Raw genomic sequence first — 25,281 nt, 5'->3', positions numbered from 1 at the left:
GTTCTCTGCAATCAACACCAAATCATCAGCATACAACATCTCCCACGGGAGTCCGTTTCTGAAGTCATGGGAATATACCGGTATGAATAAATTGTGAAGTTCATGAGAGGAATGTTCAGATTTGGAAGTTAAACTATTTTGTGATATTGCAGTTGGAGGAGGAGTGAAGGAGAGGAATTATGTTCTTGCATAGGCCATCAGTCTACCCTTTCTCATCACAACAGGAATACACTCAGGCTCCATTCAACTCAACTCATCATATGTAGTCATAACTCTTCCAGGCCTGTTTTTCAAGGATGCACTTTACATTTATCTAATCATTCTCATCTCTGTACATTTAAGAATACAAATATCCACTTTATTCACTGCTCATCCCACTACTGTAGTGTTACACTCCTAACACATGCTGCATACAAAGACCCCTTAGTGTGGTGGGAAACCCCTCTCAGTGTCATGAAGATAATGGTAAGCACTGAGAACTGTTGAACCAGTGACTGTATTAGCTTCAGTGCCACAAACAAAGAATGACAGTGCGCCCGTACTTCAGGTTAAGGCTGCCCACCTCGTGAATTATGGGAACTGTGTTTTTTTCCTGGATTTCATGCACCTTATGCCTGACCTTGTTCAGCTTGGATCATGGTTGTACAATGCAATTCCCAAAATCTGAATACCAAATTTCTAAAATATCAGTTTTTGTAAATAATTTTCAGGTACCATATATTTATAAAAGAGAGACAGAGCTATTTTGGTGCCCCCCAGAAGTCATGTTTTTAATTTCCGTGATTACCACCTTGTTTACAAAACACCATGATAGTCACATCGGCTCATGTTTACCCAAGCTTGTGAGCAATCATGGAACAATCACTTACTTAAGCTACCACAAGATCTTGGCTGAAGAATGAGTTGTCCATGTCCTAAGCTAGCTCATGAGGTTGGTTAGCCTGGCCTTACTTGAACCATGTCATCCACGTGGTTGATTTCATCATTCTTTATTCTTCCAGCGCGGACAAAGCGCTATTTTTCGATCCTAAATTTCACACTTAAACTCAGAAAAATGTCTTGAGAGAAATGTACGAGTGATGATAGTGACTGCATTAATAAGAAAAGAATTTGTAAAGTTCTGAATATCACAGACAAAATGGAAATTCTTAAGAAGCTGGACAAAGGTGTTGCAGCAAGCAAGCTGCGAGACGAGTACTACGTGTGATTAAAACTACAACTTTGTATGACCTGAGGAAATAACATGAAAAAATTCAATGCTGCACTTGAAAATACTGAACTGATGATAAACTGGAAAATTTAAGTGAACCTAAATATGCCACTGTTGACCAAGTGCTATATGAATGGTTTAAACAACGTAGGAATGAAGGAACTGCTATTTCTACACCTTTATTGATTGAGAAGGCATAGGAAATTTCACAAGTATCATCTCTCCTGACATTGAGAGGGCTCTCCCTACATGCTAAGGGATCTTTGTATGCAAAGCTTATGTTTGGAGTGTAATGGTATATGGCAGTGAGACCTAGGCAGTAAAGGAAGAGGATATTTGCATGCTCAGTCATACAGAAGTGACAGTGATTAGGTGGATGTGCAGTGCGTCCTTGAGTGCAAGGTCTAGGGGAGCTTGGTTTCTGATGGAAGAGTTGAGAGAGAGGATGTGACTGGAGTGTGTTGGTGTTGTGATGAGGAGAGGTAGATGGAGGTGGTTTGGGCATGTGGAGAGGATGGAGGGTGATAATTGGATGCAGGAAGTGAGAAGCGTTAATATTAGGGGTGGGGTTACGAGGGGCAGACCAAAAAAGTCCTGGGATGAGGATATTAAGTGTGACCTCAGGATTAAGGGACTGAACAGGGAGGCTGCCAGAGAGCGAGCAGCATGGAGAACCGATGTTAGGTGACCGTGGCTGACGCATGCAAGCATGTTGGAGCCTTCAAAAACAAAAACGAACAAAACGATCATCATCATCATCCGGACCTCCTTTCCCATCCTAGGACAGAGTGAGGAGCAGCAATGTCCAGACAGCCCAAGTTTACCCCGTCCAGTGGGCCACGTTTCCATCTGCTTACCATTCAAGTCCCTGGAATCCTGGCTTTATCTGATATGCCGTAAAACTTTCACCACATTCTGTAGCTTCTCATGAATTTATCCAATAAAGTCAGTCACAAATATCTTATCATATAATCACTCAGTCCTGTGATTATTCCATTGGCTGGCTGAACAGATTTAAACAGTGTCATTGAGTACAATGTGTAAAGGCATGTGGGAGGAAAATGAATGTTGACAAGGATGCTGCCCAAAATTTTAAGCATGAATTTGTGAAATTAGAGGCTAGTGAAAATTTCAGTCCTGAAATGCTGAATGAAAAACATCACTTCAGTCTCTAACATATCATCATATCAGAGTTAAGAATATCTTGAGATCTATCTATCTATCTATCCATAGTCAGAATCCATAATCCCATAAGGCGTGGCCATTTGACATTGAGTTAGTTGTCTTTCAGGGAGGGGCACAAACTCTTTGCCAACCCACTTGTTGACACAAGGAACATGTATGGGTTGGTTATATGGTCACCACCCAGCATTGTAAATGGTTTCCTGGCCTACAGGAGGCTATTAGGCTTGTCACTCAGTGTAAAGCTACCTGAAAAGGATAGAAGAGTAATAAAGAGTGACAGGAAACTTTGGATAAATAGGAAGATAGGAGGGCAGACACAAGAAAAGAATGATAAAGGTGAAGGAAGAAGTAGGCAGCACTACATGAAGTGAGTGGATGAATAACTTAAAATCACTTAACACAGTCTCTGCACATCTGGTAGTGCTCAGATTGGGTTAGCTGATCTTGGCTACAGCAGTTAGCTATACCAACACAACGGTGACCAGCGCATTACCGGTGGCTCCTGGTACGCGAGTGGGATATGTAATGGAGAATTGTTCAGATAGTTTATACTCATATATCGGATAGAAAGACTAGCATGATGAATATGAATGAATGAATGAATAGAATTGCAAAGCTAGTTTATAACTTACGGGAAAAATAGGATTGGATGGTATGATGAAAAACAGGGATAGGTTAACTGGTCCTGCATGCATCACCAAGTGTGGGTCCAAATTGCCCATTCTCTTATCATCATTTTCCAATATAGCAGATGCTCATATAGTGGGACCTGCCTGTACTGATATACTATTTCATAATCTGAAGGTGGTGTACAGCATAATATAGTTGAGAGAACTGCTTTTATTATTACTGTTCAAAAATAGGATAATTTATATACCAGTATGTCCACTTGGGCAGAGGGTTGCTTTGGCAGTGGTGAAAATGCTCTTGAAGCACATACAGTAATCCAATGTTGTGCTGCACTTACAGTAATTCTTTGCACTGTGAGTTATAATTGTTTAACACTACACATTGTTAATTGCAACACGCCAGTTTCAATCGCCAGTTTGCACTCCGTAGTTAATCCTTTGCACTCTAAATTCTAATTTCTTAACACTGCACAACACTGTAATTCCCGTGTGGTCTACTGCCGAAGTATTGCAGTTTATTCACTGTTTATTCACACAAAAAACGAGCACGTGTGACATCCACTGTGATAAGCATCCACTCGCAATCGAAGTTAAGCAGTAACTGTTCGAGTGTTGGTGACTGGGAAACAGAGTTGCCAGATCACAATGGCCACATCACCAAACTCCTCAATTTTCATTACCAAATTCGTAAAGCTAGCATTTATTCTTCACTGATTATATATACAAGTGGAAATACATGTAATCACTCTTCATTTAATTAACAGCATGTTGATTATTTTCACGCTATGTTGGCTAGCAGATTAATCAGAGAGAGCAAACAATCCACCATCTCCATCCTGTGTATCCTCATACATGTGAAAAATCCGTTTGGTGATGCATTATTCTGATTCATTACCAAACGAATTTTTCATTACCAAATTGGCCCACATTTGGTAATGAAAAATACCAAATGGCAACCCAGACAGGGGAGGGGGGAGGAAGGAAGGGGTGAAGGGTCCGTGGTGTAACAGCTGGTCAGTGCCGCGCGGCAATTACAAATTACGGGTGGGATTTGGGGGGGGTCCGAAGGTCCAGGCCCACAATGTCCGGTAAGTGGGGTGTCCGGAAAGTGGGCGTCCAGAAAGTGGGCATCCAGAAAGTATGGGGATTACTGTGTGTATGTATGTATGTATATCTATATCTATCTGTCTATCTCTCTATCTAGCTCTATATATATATATATACTGTATATATATATACTGCATATATATGTACATACGGTATATTTTTTTTTTAGGTGCCTTATACATCTTTGCTGTCTCACAATCAAAGGATTGTTCAAGCATTTTCATACTGTATTAAAAAAAAAGGGGGGGGGGGTCCTACTTACCTGTCATCTGAAGCCTTGCCACCTCCTAGGAAACCATCACCTTGGGATAGCCATTATAAAACCATCTCCAGGCTACTTGGTCCTTGCATGTTCTTCTCACTCTTGCAGTTATTCACATTTTCCTTTCATTGTAGAGATGTATTTTTCCACTCATCTGCCATGTTTTGTTTTTTTTATGATGTCATTTTTGCACAAAATGCTTGCTCATAATACAAAGCATGAGCTTAAAGTTTTTTTTTTTTTTTTTTTTTTTTCTAACACCAAGTTTGTTCAGGGTTCAGATAGATTTTCTTAGTGAATCTGACACGTTATTTTGGTACTGTATTGGCTCAAGCCTCTTCCATTTTATGTGTAAGAAATTAATGGATACGTGAATTATAAGTGTTTTTTACGGAACAGATCTCAAGACTTTTCTTACCTGCATGTGAAGGAGAGCCACATCCCAGACATCATTGCCATGCTAGACAAGGAGTACGAGAAAAGGAAGACTTTAGGAGATTTTTGTCCGTGGATTCTGGATACTCTTGCAGATGGATCCAAAGTAAGTTTATTGTATAAATGAAGTTGCAGACATAATGGTACTTCAGTGAAGCACGCAGGAGTTGCTGCCATTAAGTTGTCCTCTATTCTTCTCAGCCCATTTTAGTTGTATTCTTATAGTGTGGTCAAACAGATGTTTAAATGGGGGTATGGGAGTTAAGTGTAGCTTTGATAACATGAGAAAGGGGAGAATAAATTTTGTCCTCATATTCCCATTTATATCATAAAAAGTGGAACAAAAAGTGGTGGGAATAAGAGCACTCCCCCCCCCCCCCCATTACTGACCTAGACACGGTAATTCCTCCTAAGCCATGGAATTTGTGTATTGCAGACCAACTGTTTCTCCAGTCATGTTTTATTCATCCATCCATCATCCAATCCTATGTCACCGCATGAGGAGCGTAGGAGCCTGGGGCTAGGCAAGTTGGTCCTGGCATTCAAGATGAGAGAGACCTCCCTTACTTATCCCTGAGTGGTATTATGCGAGCAATAAACCCCAACCACCCCATGGTTATAAACCTACACAGGTTCAATCTGATTGGAGTGCCTTAATTACCCGTTAAACCACCAGATGCCATAATTTGGTTATATGGTTACCACCCAGTGTAGTAAATGGTTTCCTGGTGTACAGGTAACCATTTGTCTTGTCACTCAGTGTAGTCACCCATAGGCTGAAGGAAGAGGAAAGAATGAAGGAAAGAAAGGCAGAAGAGGGAGTGTAAAGTCATCCGTAGGCAGAAGGAAGAGGAATGAATGACTTGAATATTCACATACCATATTGTGACTCAGCATTGCTTTACCAAAATTTACATGATGGATGAATTTTTAAAATCCACATATTATCGTACTGTAACTCAGCATTGCATCACCAAAATTTACATCATGGATGATGCTGTATGCTGATGACCTGGTGTTGACTACAGAGAATGAAGGGAGACAGAGGAAAGATTGAGGAAATAGGGAGACAGAATGGGGCACAAGGATTTGAGAATGAATGTGGATAAAACAGAAGTGGTGATTTCTAGGGCTGGTGGTGGTACTGTCAAAGCAAAGGGAATGTAGCCATGTGCACTGTGCCACAAGGGTGTGGGAAGTAACTGCATCACATGCAGGGTTTGTAATATGTGGATTCATAAGAGATGTACTGGTACTGTATTAGATGTAGGCTGCAAAATAATATAGTAGTAGTAGTTGTTCCCTAGGCAGTCTGGCCCAACAGCTCCGAGCCCCTTAGGAAGGCCATGGCCGAGACCGGGCTTTCCCACAGAGCTCTCAAAGAGTGTATGATGTGTTGTTGGCGTAGGTGATTGTGTGCAATGCAGTCTTCCATAATGTGCTTAATAGTATGGGGTGCTGTGTTGCATCCTGGACAGGCATCAGCGACGGAGTCATCCAGCCTCTTCTGGTAGCTTAAGAGGGCTGGATGGTGCCCCCACTCAGCCTGGCCAGGTGGACCCTGTCTTCACGAGGAAGATAGGATTCAGAAGGGTGGATGTCAGGAGGCCGTGCATGTTGATTTAGAAGGTGTGGTGTGTCAGTGAGAGCACATGGAGATTGAGAGATGTGAAAGGATTGATCGTGCAGAGAGTCTCTTGAGTGTGCAGAGGAGGAGTTTTGTTATTTGGGGGATGTGTTATATGCTGGAGGTGGGGCTGGAGCAACCTTTCTATCTCGGGTAAGGAGTTTTTGGAGGATGTTCAGGAAGCTGTTGCCACTCCTTCCATTGCAAGGGCTCTCCCTTCGTGCCAAGAGATCCTTGCATTTTGGCATTTGTTAGCAGTTAAGTGCTGTTTACTAGTGAGACCCGGGCAAAAAAAGAAGACAATATTCATAGGCTCAGACGTGCATAAATGGCAATGGTTAGATGGATGTGTAGTGTGCCCTTGAATGCAAGGCCTGGGGAGGCTAGGATTGTGATTGAAGAGTTGAGAGGAAGGATGGGACTTGAATATATTGTTGTGAGGATGAGGAGGGGTAGATGGAGATGGTTTGAGCATGTTGAGAGGATGGAAGGTGACATTTGAGTGCAGAAGATGAGAGGTATGAATGTTGAAGGTAGTTTGGAAGAGGCAGATCAGAAAAGACCTGGGATGAGGACTTAAAGTGTGCCCTTGGGAATGAGAGACTGAATATTGGGGCTGCCAGATATCGAGCAGTGTGGAGAGCCGCCATTAGGTGACCAAAGCCAATGTATGCAAGCATGTTGGAGCCTTTATAAACGATATGAGTGGCCGTGTGACGGTTCAAGTGAATGATCTACTGGACAGCTTTGGCATTCCCATTGTTTAAATGCCAAGTCAGATGATTCTAGAATGTGTCTTCTTATACAGAATAAAATTCTCAGGGAAAAAAAAAAATGGAGCATATCATCAACATAGTGATATAGCTCCTCCAATCACAACCTTCTTACCTTAACCTGTCCTATTACTCCAGTATGGCCTGTGGACCCTCCAAAGAAACATCAGTGTGGGACTTTGGAGCTGCTAATTGGGGGCCCTCAGGCAGTACTTCTTTGATTTTCCATCCATCCATCCATCATCCAATCCTACGTCCATGAGGAGCATAGGAGCCTGGGGCTAGGCAATTTGGTCCTGACATTTAGCCTCACTCATCCCAAAGTGGCATTACATGGGCAACAAACCCCAACCACCCCTTGGATATAAACCTTCACGGGCTCAATCCAATTGGAGCGCCGTAACTACCCACTAAACCACTAGGCGCCAGAATTTGGTTATATTGTTACCACCCAGCATAGTAAATGGTTTCCTGGTGTACAGGAAACCATTTGGCTTGTCAATCAGTGTAGAGTCATCCACAGGCAGAAGGAAGAGGAAAGAATGAAGGAAAGAAAGACAGAAGAAGGAGTGTAAAGTCACCCATAGGCAGAAGGACAAGGAAAGGACGAAGGAAAGAAAGACAGAAGAGGATGGAAGGAAAGAAGGATGGGGGAGAGGAAAGGGCAGACACCTGAGAGAAGTACTACATTGAGTGAGTGGATGGTGAGTGCCCCCACCTACCACATTTCCCTGGAATAATTTTTGCTTCCAAGGCCAGGAACCATCTGAGTGTGCCTTGCGCATTACGGAGGTTATTCTCTCAGTCATGAAAGCATACCTTCCTTTCTCATATTCTTTGACTAATGCAAAAAAGCCTTGGTTTAATCACACATGCTTTAATGCTGTCCACAACAAGGAGAGGGCCCATAAAAGGTACCGGAGCCAACCCACCTGTGAATCACATCTTTTTTATGTTTCTGCCTGGAATCATGCTAAGTCTGTTCTTCTCTCTGCTAAAAATAATTTCATCCATACTAAATGCTCTCAACACTCCCAACATGAATTCTTCTCACTCATTCTGGCAGCTTGCCGGAAACCTTTCTGACAACTTTACCTCATAATCCTTCTCTCCTCTTTTCTCCTCTGATGGCTCTGTAGCCATTTCTTCTAATGATAAAGCAGATCTCTTCACTCAGACATTCTCCTCCAATTCCACCTTAGACGATTCCGGTGCTGTTCCTCCACAGCTTCCTCCCTCTGACTTCCTCATGGCTGACATTAAAATTTCTTCAGCTGATGTATTTTCTACCATCGCTGACCTCAGTACTAACAAGGCATATGGGTCTGATGGGGGTCCCTCCTGTTGTCCTCAAGAACTTGGCATCTATGCTTACACCCTGCCTAGATAAACTCTTAAGCCTCTGTCTGTCAACTTGTACCTTTCCTTCTTGCTGAAAGTTTGCTCTCATTCAGCCAGTTCCAAAGAAGGTTGACCATTCCCAACCCTCTAACTAGCACCCAATTGCTTTAACATCCTGTATCTTAAAAGTTTTCGAAGCTGCTCTAACAGAAAAATTTTAAAGTATCTTTCCTATCACAAACTTCTTTCGGATCATCAGTATGGGTTCCGTCAGGGACGTTCCACTGGCGATCTTCTCACCTACCTTTCAGACTCCTGGTCATCCTTCTTTTGGGACTTAGGGAAAAGCCATGCCATTGCACTTGACATTTCAAAGGCTGCATAAATCTTTAGTTTCCAAATGGCCCTCTTACAGTCTCTATCCTTCTCTCTGTGCCTTCATCTGTGGCTTCCTTTCTGGTCGTTCTATATCCGCTGTTGTAGGCGGCCACCCTTCTTCTAGTACTATCAGCAGTGGTGTTTCTCAGGGTTCTGTCCTATCACCAACTCTCTTCATTTTATTCATCAGTGACTTTCTAAGCTGTACATCTAACCCTATCCACTGATACGCTGATGATTCCACCCTTCACCTTTCCATTCAGTTCTCACAGTGTCCATCACAGCAGTTACTTCAACAAACAGGGGATGAGGCATTGGCACACCTAATATCTGACTTGGCTCATATCACTGACAGGGGTAAAAGTAATCTTTTTGTTTTTAATAAATCAAAGACTCAGTTCTTACACCTATCAACCCTACAAAATCTTCCACAGGAGTACCCACTAATGTTTAATAATATGCAGCTCAACCCTGTATCATCCCTAAACATACTTGGGTGCATCCTTCTCTCAGGATTTACCTTGGAATGATCATATTACATTCATCCATCCATCCATCATCCAATCCTGCATTATCCTGTGAGGAACGCAGGAGCCTGGGGCTTGGTAAGTTGGTTGTGACATTTAAGATGACAGTGACCAGCCTCACTCATCCCTTGAGTGGCATTTTGTGAGCAATAATCCCCAACCACCCCATGGATATAAATCTACACAGGCTCAATCCAATTGGAACACCTTAATTACCTGCCAAACCACCAGGCACCATAATTTGGTTATATGGTTACTACCCAGCATAGTAAATGGTTTCCTGGTGTAAAGGAAGCCATTTGGCTTGTCACTCAGTGTAGAGTCACCCACTGGCAGAAGGAAGAGGAATGAATGAAGGAGAGGAAGACAGAAGAGGGAGTGTAAAGTCACCCATAGGCAGCAGGAAGAGGAAAGAATTAAGGAAAGACAGACGAGGAAGGAAGAGAGGACGGGGCAGACACCCAAAGGAGCTCTACATCTCATGTAAAACCTACATCCAAGAGATTAGGTGTGCTAACCTGACTCCATACCTTCTTTCCCCCTGCACAGTTGTTGACTTTATACATGGGTTTTATTCACCCCTGTGTAGAGTACAACTCATATGTGTGGGGGGGGCTTGGCTCCCCACATTCAGCTCTTCTCAACAAGGTGGAGTCAAAGGCTTTTCGTCTAATTAACTCTCCTCCTCTTACTGGCTTTCTTCAACCTTTGTTTCTTCGCCGCACTGTTACATCATTATCTCTTTTCTATCGGTACTTCAGTGGTCACTGCTCGTCTGAACTGTCTGCTTGCATCCCTCCACTTCTACGACAGGTGCATAGCACCCGTCTGGCAACAAACTCTCATCCCTTTTCTGTCCAGCTCTCTGATGCAAGAGTTATCCGTTATTCCCAGTCCTTCATTTATGCGACTGGTCAACTCTAGAACTGTCTCCCTCTGTCTATATTTCCTATTTCCTATAATCTCCAGTCTTTCAGATGCAGTGTGTCCAAGCATCTCGAAATGAATGGATCTTGAAAATGACTTTCTTCTTCTTCTTCTTCTCTCTCTCTCTCTCTCTCTCTCTTTTTTTTTTTTTTTTTAAGAGAATTGTTTTCAGGCTCTGGCCTTTTGTTCCTTCTTCCTAGCATTAAAAAAAAATAAAAAAAAAAAAAAAGAAAAGAAAGAAAGAAAGAAAGAAAGAAATATTGCTACTTTCTTACTGCTAACCATCATGTTTGGGTGCTGGATGGATGTAATTACAGTACAGTAGACCCTCACCAAATGTTCCTGTTCTGGTGGAGTGTGGATTACTGCATGGACGCTACCTAGATATGAAAGTCCAGGATGATGTTCCACATTCCACGTTCCACACTCCACCAGACTCCTCCAACCATACACGACAGCCCGCTCGCTGTGGGAGTTAGCAAGCGACTGGTCGCCCTGCACCACGCCAGGCAGATGCCACAACGCACCACACACAATCGTGGCACCTCTCGGCCGCTCTCGGCTTTCCCCCTCGGCTCGCTCTCGGCTTTCCCCCTCGGCTCGCTCGGCCGTCCGCGTCTCTAGTTGCTAGAAGTTGCTCGCTAGTTGACCCACTCCTCACCGCACTGGCTTGAACTCTCCTTATCTCGCCTCTCGCACACGAGAGCGAGACTCTTGCCAGTTTGCGTTTGAAGATGGAGATATCTTGCACACCACAGGGCGAGATAACTGCCAGTTTGTGCTTAAGATAGGAATCTCGCACTGGCAGAATAATGGGAGGAATTAATATGCACCACTCCAGTTTATCTGCTCCACTTAACTCACTGGTAATTAGTCCCCTTACAACAGTAGAGTAAGATTTTCTGTTTCACCTTCAGGAACGAGCGATTGCAAGGGTTACTGGTTCACAGCATAAATCCCTTTAGCACGTATCGTATCCCAGCACTGAACACCAATTTAATGTATCGGTACACGGCTAGCACTAAATATCGTGCCACCGCTAGCACCAATAAAATGTATCGTCGCACTGCTGGCCACCAATTTAATGTATCGGTACACGGCTAGCACTAAATATCGTGCCACCGCTAGCACCAATAAAATAATGTAGCCGTTATGGAGTAGCAGTTGACTACATATTAAGTGTTCTGCTGTATAGTATAACTAGACCACCGTGTTGGATCGACGACACTGTCTGTAGTACACGTCAGCCACTCGCCGTCACTGCCCGACACTTCCCACCAAAGGTTCTCTGCCACGAGAAGGTGGAAGCTGGTCTGTTATTAAGTGGTAGCGTAAGGTGACAGAAATGAGCAGATTAAATCTCTCTTTATTGGGCACAGAATAATATAACTGCGACCCGAGAGATATGTAGGAGCGACACAACCTCCCTTTATAACTGTAAAACGGCCTCTGACGCTGTACAGTCACCGAGCGGACAAGGGCGCGGTGCTGAGGTCAGCTAAAAAGTGAGGTGGCGAGCATTACATATACTCTGGGCTTATGCAAAAAGTAGAGATAAATGACAACTCTACTAGCACATTATACACCTCTATAAAATGGTATTAAGTACATTCACATATACCAACATAATAAATGGTTCCCCAGGACTTTACACTTACGCACTTATTCAGATATCTTTTCACTTCTCCTAACCTTCTTTTTATAATTGAAACAGGGTGGCCCTTGTGGTCTGCCATCCACCTTCTTCCTATACCACAGCTAACAGCGAAATGATATTTGGTTGTTCATCATTCACACTTCATTACACACTGTTAATTATGACTAAACAGTTTTAAAAATTATTATGTAAAATGTGTGATACTACAACTTCATATGGAAAAAGATGTTGACACCAGAACATTCCCCTGTAATGTATAGTGGATATTGGATTTAACGAAAGCCAGGAAGACCTTTGAAATTTCATAGGCTACAACAAACAGTGTTCATTAAATGAGGTGCAGTGGGTCACAGTACTTATGTTTTCTACCCATTTTACTCCAGCCTGGCCTGAAATTTCCCTCTCCCCATCATTATTGCTGAGTTGTAATAACAGACTATAGTAATACTGTACTAGTCGTGAAGAATTATCAATAACCCTGCTGTTATAAATAAACTACCTCCCCCACAAGTAAGAAGGAATGTTGCCTCCCTTGCATTATTTTTCAGATATTTTTATGGCAAATGCTCAGACGAAGTTGTGTCCATTGTGCCACCTCTCGATACCTTCCCTTGTGCTGCATGGGCATCTGGTAGCACTCATGACTGAAATGTCACACAGCCATATTGCAGAACTTCTGCCTATTAGATTTCTTTTATTCCTCGAACTGCATCTCCCTGGAACTCTCTTTCCTGAGTTTTTCCCAAAAAACTTCAACCTACAGTTGTTCAAGTCCAACTGTTACAGGTATTTTATGAATGGAGGACGTCGGTAATCTGTCTGTCTATCAATGTATTGCCAGACGCCTTAATCCCGCACGGGGTGGGCACAAACAAATTGCCTCCATGTCGCCCTGTCCCCCGCCATTTCATTGCCCCGTTTCCAGCTCACATCCCCCTCCCTCATATACCTCACCACTCCATCCCTCCATCTCATCCTCGGCCTCCCCCTCCCTTTCCCCCTCTCCACCTCACATACACTCTCCTCATCAGTCTCTCACCCTCCATCCTCTCCTCATGGCCAAACCGCCTCAGTGTGTTCCTCCTAACGCTTCCTATCATATCCACATCCACACCACAACGCACCTTTATATCCTCATTTGTCAGCCTGTCTCTCCATGTGACTCCACAGGCTCGTCTTAAATAACTCATTTCCACTGCTCTCACTCTTGACTTGTGTCCTTCAAACAACATCCAAGCTTCACTTCCATATGTCAGAGTTGGTATCACAATACTGTCATGCAGCAACTTTTTCACTTCCATGCTCACTTCCCTATTTCTTATCACTGCTTTCAAGGAACCAGCAACCTTTCTTCCTTGTTGCACCCTTTCAAGCACTTCACCCTCCAAACTTCCATCTTTACTCATCACACTCCCCAAGTACTTAAACGTACTCACATTTTCCATTTCCTCACCATCCAATCTCACTGTACATTCACTGACTTCACCTCTCTCAAAGACCGTCACTTTACTCTTCCCTACATTCACGTTTAGATTCCGTTTCGTACACTCCCTCCCAAACTCATCCACCAAGCCTTGCAGCTCCCCGTGTTCACTTAACAACACCGTATCATCTGCAAACAACAGTACAGGGAGTTTCCAAACACTACCCTCTCTCACTAGGGCCACTCCAACATTTACTGCCCTACCTTGTATCTCTTTTATTACCCCATCCATGTCCAGATTGAACAACAATGTAGACATGACACATCCCTGTTTCAACCCAACCTTCAAAGAGAAAAATTCACTCAGTTCACCAGCCACACTCACTGCAGCCTAAGCACCCTCATAGCCTACATACTCTTCACAGCATTCAACAACTTCCCATCCACTCCATATATTCTTAATACTTTCCACAATCCTTGACTATCCACCCTGTCATATGCTTTCTCCAAATCCATGAGGGCCGCATACAACTTCTTTCCCTTCTCTAGAAACTTTTCCACTAAAGATCTAATAATGAATATCTGATCTACACAACCTTCCTAAAGCCTCCCTGTTCCTCTCCAACTAATTCCTCTGTTATTTCCCTAACTCAGTCAATAAATATCCTACCATACACTTTTCCTATTACACTAAGAAGACAAATGCCCGTATGATTACCACACACGTCTTTTTCCCCTTTTCCTTTGTACACGGGAATAATTATACCTGACTAATCTGGTATATGGATTATTTATTTATTTATTTTTTTCCTTCCTCTGTTCTGTTATTTAAAAAGAAAAAAAAAAAAAAAAAAAAAAAAAAAAACAAAGTCTGAAATAAGCTGGAAAAGGGCAAAATTGTGGGATAAGTTAGTGCAAAATGGGTATACAGTAAACTCAGGTATCTGACATACTGTACTTCATTCAAGCCCTACACCAAATAACGTGAAATGGCGGATATTTCATTGTACCCCCTATTGGCTCAGTATACAGCATTAAACCGAGTACTGTATTACGTCACAATCCATCTTGACCCTCTATCCTAAAAACTTTTCCAAGAGTGACTGATTCAGAGGAGAGATTGAGACAGTTGGTAGAGGAGTTTGGAAGGGTGTGTGAAAGGAGGAAATTGAAAGTAAATGAGAATAAGAGTAAAGTGATGAAGTGTACGAGGTTGATAGATGGTAGAGGGATGAATATAGTTTTGAATGGTGAGTTGCTTGAGGAGGTAGATTGTTTTAAATATCTAGGGTCACATGTTGCTGTGGATGGAAGAATAGATGCAGAAGTGAAGTTTAGAATAAATGAAGTAGGAAAGGTGCTGGGAGGAATGAAAAAAGTGTTTAAATGTCGTTCGCTTAGAATGGACGTAAAGAGAAGGCTGTATGAGGGTGTTGTGGTACCGACTGCATTATATGGGGCTGAAACATGGAATATGGGTGTAGCAGAGAGGAAAAGTTTGAATGTAATGGAGATGAGATGTCTGAGGAGTATGTGTGGAGTGACGCGTATGGATCGAGTGCGAAATGATGAAGTGCGAAGGAGAACTGGAGTTGTTCGGGAAATGGCTGGTAGAGTTGAGCAGAGGGTGTTGCAATGGTTTGGGCATATGGAGAGAATGGATAATGAGCGATTGGTGAAAAAGATAACTAGATCTGATGTGAGAGGTGTAAGGCTGAGAGGAAGATCACGAATAGGATGGATGGACAGTGTGAAGAGAGCGCTGGATGCGAGAGGGATGTCTGTTGAGCAAGGAAGAGTGGCTGTGCGTGACAGAAATAAATGGAGAGAAATTGTGAATGAATAAGTGATGACGCAGCCCTGAGTGGATATTCTCCCGCATTTGGTGTGATCAGCTAGTCAGGTCAGATGCGGGTAAGGGGATGGGTCTGTTATGATGTGGCAGGGGTAAACCAGTTCTGCTGTCGGGCCCTGCTGTGGATGTCACTGATTGCATTGCGCAGTTGACCCTTGCGCGGTGTGATGCAGTGAGGATCTGTCCGTTCTCCCCTTTGGGGCTAAGATGCGAATGAATGTGTTTGAATGGATGAGTAAATGGAGAGTGAGTCGTCCTGTCTCGGCTACCTCCCTTTCCTTGGGGGAAGCAGCCTTGGTATATAGATATAGATAGATAGATAGAAAAAATGAAAATTAAGCGTAAAGTACAATGAAGTAATGGTACAATACAGTATTACAGCGCTGGTTAGCTACTGTTTACAAGCTGGTTGACACACCTTGATGCTAGATATTGCATAGAACTGCCAGTTACATCCAATTTCGGCACCGGATATTGCTTTATTACAGCCAAGCCAGCAGCGCCGGATATTGCTTTGGGCCAGATATTGTGATAACGGATAATTGAGAGTTTGTTGTTGTTCACATTTTTTGTACTAGAGTATGCTGTTTTACTCATTTATATTGAAACATGTTCTTGAAATCCCACCTCACATGGGGACCCTCGGATATAACAGACTGGCGGCTTTACCAGACCTGGCTTTGGCTTTCCCCCCAGTTTGTCTGTTATAGCAAGGGCCTACTGTACCTTTAAATTTGATGCAGTGTTGACTGAGTTAGCACCCTGTCATATTTCATCCACATTCTTCTGTTTTCTGCTGTTATTACACTGCATAGAGTGCCCTTTTACATCTCATTGTATTACAGTGTCAATAACCATATAAGCCAGTTACGACGCCTGGTGGTTTAGTGAGTAATTAAAGTGTTCCAGTCGGATTGAGCCAGTGCAGGTTTATATCCAAGGGGTAGTTCGAGTGCATTACTTATGTAATGCCACTCAGGGATGAGTGAGGTTGGTCACTTTCATCTTAACCCTTTAACCGCGGGTATTGTTTTGGTCTGACTGTCCTCTCCCGCGGGGGTTTCAGCCAAATGTAAACAAACCTTTAAACCTTAATAACTCTGCACAGAATAAAGCTAGAGAAAAAAATAAGGTACCATTAGAAAGTACTAACCTTCAGCTTTCCATTGATGTAGGTTTCATGACTTTGTTGACTTTCACAGGACGGGCAGTGCCGTTAGAAGTGAGGGGTGTAAAATCACTATTTTTCGCTCACACATCATTACCTTCGCTCATACACCATTACCAAATGCCAACCTCATTCTGATAATAATACTATAAACATATATGAACACTGCACATACGATAAACACCCACTCTGTGTTCACTGAGGCAGGTAAAGGCACTGTAATTACCTGCACTTCACTGCCACATCAGCGGTGTTGTAATCACTATTTTTCGCTCACACACCATTACCAAATGCCAACCTCATTCTGATAATAATACTATAAACATATATGAACACTGCACATACGATAAACACCCACTCTGTGTTCACTGAGGCAGGTAAAAGGCACTGTAATTGCCTGCACTTCACTGCCACATCAGCGGTGTTGTAATCACTATTTTTCGCTCACACACCATTACCAAATGCCAATCACATTCTGATAATAATACTATAAACATATATGAACACTGCACATACGATAAACACCCACTCTGTGTTCACTGAGACAGGTAAAAGGCACTGTAATTGCCTGCACTTCACTGCCACATCAACATGTGTTGTCACTCACACAGCTGGACAGATACTGATGCGCGCTTGGTCAGGGGTGGGGTGGGGGGCCCAGGGGGTGGGAGGTGGGGCCCCAGGGGGGGGAAGAGGGAGGTGGGGGTCGGCTGGAGTGAAAGAACTTAATAGCTACTCTCCCTTGAAACAATTGGCGCACGGAAAAAACGCGGGGTATTCAAAATATTCACAAACATTCGAGAATGACACCCGCGGTTTGGTCCAGTTTTTGCAACGTCATTCTGGAATGACACCCGCGGTTAAAGGGTTAAATGTCAGGACCAACTTGCCTAACCCTGGGCTCCTACACTCCTCATGGGGCAACATAGGATTGGATGATGGATGGATAGATATACTTGCCACTTTATCATTATGGCCATTATGCATCAGCAAATCTCTAATGATGTTGATTAGGTACAGTAGTAGAAAGGTACAGAAATCTGATGTTGGTAGATGAAAATACTGGGGATAGTGAATATTCTTCTCTTGTTAGAAGATCTTGATGACCCAGAAGTGACAAAGTTCATGGGCTTTGATGTTTGCTTCCTTGTCATTTTCTTAGCTCATGATAACTTTTTTTTTTTTCCCACTCACTTTGGTCATGTTGTTTTGAACAAGGATTTTTTTTTAGTCATAGTCCTTTTTTCCACTCTGCTGTTGTAATTCCATTTGTCCATGCTTTCAAGCCTATTTTCCTTGAACAAGTTATTGCTCTCAATCTTTCCCACCTACATTTTATCACATTCACCTGCCTCAATAGTGTTGTTATCTTTGCCATGTTTTCATTTTCTATTTTACAGAAGAAATATGTGCAGCATGTGATGTGGTGTGTGGAAGGAAGAGAAGACGGAGGGGGGTGCAAGGAACAGCGTGGTGGACTGAAGAGGTGAAACGGGCTGTGGCACAAAAGAAGAAAGCATACAATGAATGGATGAGAAATAGGGGCGTGGAAGAAGTTGAGAGGCGGAAGAGAGAGTTATATGTAGAAAGAAAGAGAGAGGTGAAAAGATTAGTAAGAGAGAGTAAGAAGAGAGTGGATGAGGAATTTGGAAGGAATTTGAGTTTAAAGTGGAGGGACTGTAAGAAAATGTTCTGGAAAGAGGTGAAAAGAGTAAGACAGGGTGGAAGTGAAGTTAGCAGGGGAGTGAAAGATAAAAATGGTAGATTACTAGTGGAGAAGGGAGAAAAAGTGTGCAGATGGAGAGAACACTTTAAGGAATTGTTGAACGTGGAGGATGGAAGTAATGCGAGTATAAGTGGCTGGGGAATGGCTGGAAGAAGGAGGGAGGTGAGAAGACAGGAAGAAATCAGTAGGATAGAAGTTGTGGAAGCAATGAAGAAAGTTAAATCAGGGAATGCCCCAGGAATTGATGGAGTGTGTGGTGAAATGCTGAAGCATGGGGGAGAGATAGTAGTAGAATGGATGTGGAAGATGTGCAGATTGGCCTGGGAGGAAGGTAGAGTCCCGGAGGATTGGAAGTCAGGTATAATTATTCCCTTGTACAAAGGAAAAGGGGAAAAAGAAGTGTGTGGTAGTCATAGGGGCATTTGTCTTCTTAGTATAATAGGAAAAGTGTATGGTAGGATACTTATTGACAGAGTTAGAGAAAGAACAGAGAAATTAGTTGGAGAAGAACAGGGAGACTTTAGGAAGGGAAGAGGTTGTGTAGATCAGATATTCATTCTCAGATCTTTAGTGGAAAAGTTTCTAGAGAAGGGAAAGAAGTTGTATTCGGCTTTCATGGATTTGGAGAAAGCATATGACAGGGTGGATAGACTAGGATTGTGGAAAGTGTTAAGAATATATGGAATAGATGGGAAGTTGTTGAATGCTGTGAAGAGTATGTACGATGGTGCAAAGGCTGCAGTGCGTGTGGATGGTGAACTAAGTGAATTTTTCTCTTTGAAAGTTGGTTTGAAACAGGGATGTGTCATGTCTCCATGGTTGTTCAATCTGTACATGGATGGGGTAATAAAAGAGGTACAAGGTAGGGTAGTGGATGTTGGAGTGGCCCTGGTGAGAGAGGATTGTGTTTGGAAACTCCCTGTACTGTTGTTTGCAGATGATACCGTGTTGTTGAGTGAAGACGAAGGGGAGCTGCAAGGCTTGGTGGATGAGTTTGAGAGAGTGTGTAAGAAACGGAATCTAAAGGTGAATGTAGGGAAGAGTAAAGTGATGGTCTTTGAGAGAGGTGAAGTCAGTGAATGTACAGCGAGGTTGGATGGTGAGGAATTGGAAAATGTGAGTACGTTTAAGTACTTGGGTAGTGTGATGAGTAAGGATGGAGGTTTGGAGGGTGAAGTGCTTGAAAGGGTACAGCAGGGAAGAAAGGTTGCTGGTTCTTTGAAAGCAGTGATAAGAAACAGGGAAGTGAGCATGGAAGTGAAAAAGTTACTACATGACAGTATTGTGATACCAACTCTAACGTACGGAAGTGAAGCTTGGACGTTGTTGGAAGGACACAAGTCAAGAGTGAGAGCCGTGGAAATGAGTTATTTAAGAGGAGCCTGTGGAGTCACATGGAGAGACAGGCTGACGAATGAGGATATAAAGGAGCGTTGTGGTGTGGATGTGGATGTAATAGGAAGCGTTATGAGGAACACACTGAGGTGGTTTGGCCATGTGGAGAGGATGGAGGGTGAAAGACTGACGAAGAGAGTGTATGTGAGTGAGGTGGAGGGGGAAAGAGGGAGGGGGAGGCCGAGGATGAGATGGAGAGATGGGGTGGAGAGGTATATGAGAGAAGGGGGTGTAAGTTGGGAGCAGGGGAGTGAAATGGCGGGGGACAGGGCGACTTGGAGGCGATTTGTTTGTGGCCACCCCAAACGGGATTGAGGCGTCTGGCAATAGATAGATAGATAGATATTTTGTGGATAATGTCTTGTATGCTGGGTAGTGCTACTGTCAGGTGCCTCTAGACTGAGTGACAAGCAAAATTATTTCCTATAACTCAGAAAACCATTTAGTGTGCTGGATGATAACCATATACTGTATCTAGATGGATGCCTGGTGGTCATGGAGATGATGACATTGAAACTGGATGTCACATGTAATGGTTTATAGAGTATATGCGAAGTGTGATTGGGGAATATTGGTCATATAATACTGTACTACCCAGGCAAACAACTGGTCACTGTCATTGTAAATGGTGGGACTAAGTAGCTTAACCCTGTATACCCATGCTCATGGTGGGACAATAAAGGAATGGATGATATATGTTTTAACCCTCTCCATTAAGATATAGAAAACTGGAACAGTATATGTCGTGTAATGAACAGGATATGTTGTGTAATGATGATGACTGGAAGATTCAGTCATCCAAATATTAATTTGGTGTTTTGTTCACTTGTGTGTTAAGGTATACCTGAATGTGACAGAAGGGTTTCATCAGTGGGAGAGTCCAGGAGAGGAATTAGAATGCAGAATCTGTTATCTCACACACCAGGATGTGAGCCAGGCTGTGTCTTCACTTAGGCAACAAGAGGATTACAACACTCAGGTGGGTCATTCATGGTCACATTAACTCCTAGAATACAATGATGTCTTTTTCATTTTAATCAGATTTACCTCCCGATGAGTTTATTCAGCTAAGGAAGGACCTTCTGTAATAATGGAGTTAATACAAGGTTATGCCTAGCCCCTCAAGTGTGAAAAGTCTCCCTTAAGTTGAATAAGATAGTCTGGTGATAGAACAGGTAAAATAAAATGACACACTTTTGGTAAGGAGGTTAAAATAATTGAGGGACACAGAGTTTTGGATGGAAAGAAAGTGATTGAATCTAATATGTTCTCTGAGAACAACACCTGAGAGTTATTCTTGAAAGCTATATGCAGTATTAAGTGATCTGGAATTTGCTGGAACAGGGTGGATTTAGAAGTGACAAAAATGTGTGGATCAGATATGGTATTTGCAGTATGACATAGTGGAGAAATCATGGTAGTACTATCAGATATTAATGATGTGTTTGGATCTGGGAAAGGCATACTCTGTAATAAGATGATTGGGGAAGGTTTTACACATGCAGTAAACGTGTGGGTGAGAAACCGTTGAATGCTGTAATAAATGTTTATGATAGTAGTGAAGTAGATGAAATGTCTGATTAATTGGTTCATTTTCAGTGTTGGAGTGAGACAAGGCTGTGTGATGTCCCCATGGTTGTTCAGTGTATATATAGAACTGAATATTGATGAGGTTATAAGGTAGTTCAGAACTAGAGTTATGGAATGGGGTTGGGGTTGGGGTTGGTGCATGGTAAGGATGAGAGTTTTTCAGATCTGATGACTGCAGATGATGCTCTGCTGTTTACTAATTGTGAACCTATTCAGAGTGTTGTGAAAATATATGAGTGGCAAGGATTGAAAGTAAATGTAAATAGAATTAAAAAGGTGATTGTTGAGAGGTGGCTTTCACTGTGTTGTGCCTGGAAATGGAGTAAAACAAGTTGGTGAAGAAGTCTAACCCTCTCAGTTTAGTGATATCCTTTTAATTTTGTTCTAGTCATCTTCAGACAGATTTATTCAAGTTAGGAGAGACTTTTCCAAACTGAAGGGGCTAGATATAGCCCTCAGTAACCTCTTTATGGATAGGGGCAGTCACTTAAGGTGAAAAAAATTGTGCTGTGGTGATGCATTAAATATGAAATACATCGGTGGACTGAATGGGTCAAGTACCGTGGTGTAATAACAGAAAAGAAAGATAGACATCCCTACATTTATTATTTATTTATTTATTTTTTTTAATGCAAGAAAGAAGGAACCAAAAGTCAGGAACCCGCAAACCATTCCATCCAAGAAAAAACAAAAACAATACAAAAGAGAGCCAAATTCAAGATCCATTCATTTCGAGATGCCTGGACACACAGCGTTTGAAAGACTGGAGATCATAGGAAGTAGGAAATACAGACAGAGGGAGACAGTTCCATAGTTGACCTGTTGCATAAATGAAGGACTGGGAGTAACAGTTAACTCTTGCAATAGAGAGTTGGACAGAAAAGGGATGAGGGTTTGTTGCTAGACGGGTGTTATGCACCCGTCGTAAAGGTGGAGGGATGCAAGCAGACAGTTCGGAGGAACAGTGACCATTGAAGTAGCGATAGAAAAGAGATAAAGATGCAACAGTGCAGCGAAGAGACAGAGGTTGAAGAGAGCCAGTAAGTTGATAAGACAAAAAGCCTCTGACCACCCCATTGAGAAGAGCTGTATGTGGGGAACCTCCCCACACATGAGAGCTGTACTTTAAACAGGAGCGAATAAAACCTGTGTATAAAGTCAACAACTGTACCGGGGTAAAGAAGGTACGGAGTCAGCTTAGCACACCTAATCTCTTGGAAGCAGATTTTACAAGAGATGCAATATGATCTTTCCAAGATAAATTCCGAGTGAATGAAACCCCAAGCTTGTTCAAGGATGATGCAGGGTTAAGCTGAATATTATTAAACATTAGTGGGTCCTCCTGAGGAAGATTGTGTCAGGTTGATAGGTGTAAAAACTGAGTTTTTGATGCTTTAAAAACAACAAGATTATTTTTACCCTAGTCAGAGATATGAGCCAAGTCAGACATTAGGTGTCCCATAGCTCTCATCCCTTGTTTGTTGAAGTAACTGTTGAGATGGATGTTGTGGGAACCGAATGGAAAGGTGAAGGGTGGAATCATCAGCGTAGGAGTGGATAGGGTTAGATGTACAGCTTAGAAGGTCATTGATGAATAAAAGGAAGAGAGTTGGCGATAGGACAGAACCCTGAGAAACACCACTGTTGATAGATCTAGGAGAAGAACAATGGCCGTCTGCAACAGCGGCTATAGTGTGTTGGCGTTATTTGTTGGTAGTAAACTGCATAGCCCCGGGCTCCTACGCTCCTCATGGGGCAATGTAGGATTGGATGATGGATGGATGGATGGATGAAAAGAAGACAGAGTTAAGGGGGAGTTGCATGAGGAGCATATGGCATTACAAGCTGAGAGGTGAAAAAATGAAAGTTTGCAGACAAGTAGAGTGGATGTAGTTCAAACAGATGAAATACACGGAGAGTGAAAGATTTCCAAAGAGTGTCTAGAAGCAAAACTGAAGGGAGAATGAGTGATCATTCCCTCTTAAAGGCTCCAGCTTGCTTGCATGTATTGGCATTGATCACCTAATGGTGGCTGTCCACGCTAATTGATCTTTGGCAGCCTCCCTGTTCAGTCCCGTATCCTTGAGGTCACGCTCTGTGACCTCGTCCTAGGTATTTTTCGGTCTGCCTCTTGTATCCCTACCCCCCAACAGTAACATTTCTCACTTCTGAACCCAGATGTCATCCCATCCTCTCCACATGCCCAAACCATCACAATCAATCTCTCCTCATCACAACACCAATGCACTCCAGTCCCATCGTTCCTCTAAATCTTCCATCAGAAACATAGCGCACCCCCCAGGCCTGGCATTGAAGACGCACTGAACATCCACTTCATCACTGTCATTTTTGTAACATTTGTCAGCCTTCAAATATTCTATTCCTTTACTGCCCAGGTCTCACTACCATACAACATTACAGTTCTAACACATGCTGCATACAAAGATCTCATAGCATGGAGGGAGAGCCCTCTCATTGTCAGGAGAGGCAGTATCTCCCTGAACTTCTTCCAACCACTCCTCACTGTAGCCATAGGCCCAGCCCCACCTCCAGCACATAACATGTCTCCCAAATGACAGAACTCTTCCACACTCTCCAGAAACTCACCAGCAAGATCGGTCTTTTCATGCCTGACAATCTCTACGTTCTCTCCCCAGCACACCGCACACATGAGGTCAGCATTATTTTGTAGTTTTCCTGTAGTACCATTACATCTCTTAGTCACCCACTTATCACAAACACTGTACAAGATGGAATTGCTTCCCACGCCCTTGTGGCAAACCGCACATGGCCACTCTCCGTCTGCTTTGACGGTACTGCCACCATCCGTGGATATCATCACTCTTTTATCTGCATTTACTCTCAAGTGCTTGTGCCCCATACCATCTCTCCACTTCCTGAGTCTTTCCTCTGCTTCCTTTTACTCTCTGCAATCAACATCAAATCATCAGCATGCAGCTTCTCCCACAGGAGTCCATTTCTAAAGTCATGTGAGAGGGCTTCAAGCACCATGATAAACAACAAAGAGCTCAAGATTGACCCTTGATGCACACCAACATTCATGAAAAACTCATCACTCAAATCTTCATTCACTTTCACCTGAGTGCTAGCACTCACATACCTATAACCACTCTACCCAGCCACTCCTTGATCCCAAGCTTTCTCTTTGTCCATTTCACCTCCTACCTAGAAACTTTGTCAAAGACCTCCTCCAAATCAACAAAAGCAAAGTACAGGTCCCTTTTCTTTCCCAGATATTTTTCCTGAAGCTTTTGAACAAAGAATATGGCATCAATAATCTATTTGCCTGCCATAAACCCAAACTCCATCTCATCAGTACCCACTCCTCTAAACATACCTGTTTGAACTCTCTCCATTATGCTCATTATCTTGTCCAAAAGTTATCATCATCATCATCATCATCATCATCATCCGGACCTCCTTTCCCACCCTAGGGCAGGGTGAGGAGTAGCAACATCCAGACAACCCAAGTTTGCCCAGTCCAATAGGCCACACCTCCATTTACTCATCATTCAAGCCCCTGGAATCCTAGCTGTATATGATACCCCAAAAGCTTTAACCACATTCTGTAGCTTCACATCAACATATTTGATACAGCCAATCCGAACACTGTCACATTAAAAAGGGGTGCCAAATCCCTGATCATGCTTTTCTACTTACAACTGTCATCCAGCCAGCTCTATCTCTTGTCAGTCCCCTAGCCTCACTGATTTCCATACTTCTCCTCCTCACACACCCATCCACCATATTCCTTCACCTTCTCCTTGGCCTACCTCACCTCCTTCCTCCTTCAGATTTACCCAGATATTCCTTTTTCATCACTTTATTTTTATCCATTCTCTCCACATGACCATACCATCTCAGTACACTCTCTTCGATTCTGGTGTCCACAGGCTTCCCCACTCCGCATCTTTCACGAATCACATTATTTCATATCCTATCCACTCTCTGTACTCCACATATATTCCTCAGCAGTCCCATCTCTCCTGCTGTCACTCTTGACTTTTCATATTTGTGCCGTACCATAGTCTCACATCCATATGTT

At 42.9% G+C, this 25,281-nt stretch overlaps 1 protein-coding gene across 1 annotated transcript in view; it reads left to right on the top strand.

Annotated features, from left to right (window-relative positions):
- LOC145412858 (ras GTPase-activating-like protein IQGAP1) overlaps positions 1-25,281 on the top strand; it is a 124,389-nt gene that overhangs the window by 11,282 nt on the left and 87,826 nt on the right. Inside the window, exons 5-6 of the mRNA XM_080282658.1 lie at positions 4,793-4,934; positions 20,464-20,604. Coding sequence (XP_080138784.1) covers positions 4,793-4,934; positions 20,464-20,604 — 283 coding nt within the window. The remainder of the gene's footprint in view (positions 1-4,792; positions 4,935-20,463; positions 20,605-25,281) is intronic.

Source organism: Coenobita brevimanus, chromosome 94 (genome assembly GCF_032717465.1).
Source record: "Coenobita brevimanus isolate Jiangsu-jjx chromosome 94, ASM3271746v2, whole genome shotgun sequence".
NCBI classification, from domain to species: Eukaryota; Metazoa; Arthropoda; class Malacostraca; order Decapoda; family Coenobitidae; genus Coenobita; species Coenobita brevimanus.
The sequence above is the reverse complement of the archived record's forward strand: the minus strand, read 5'-3'. Positions and strand labels throughout refer to the sequence as shown.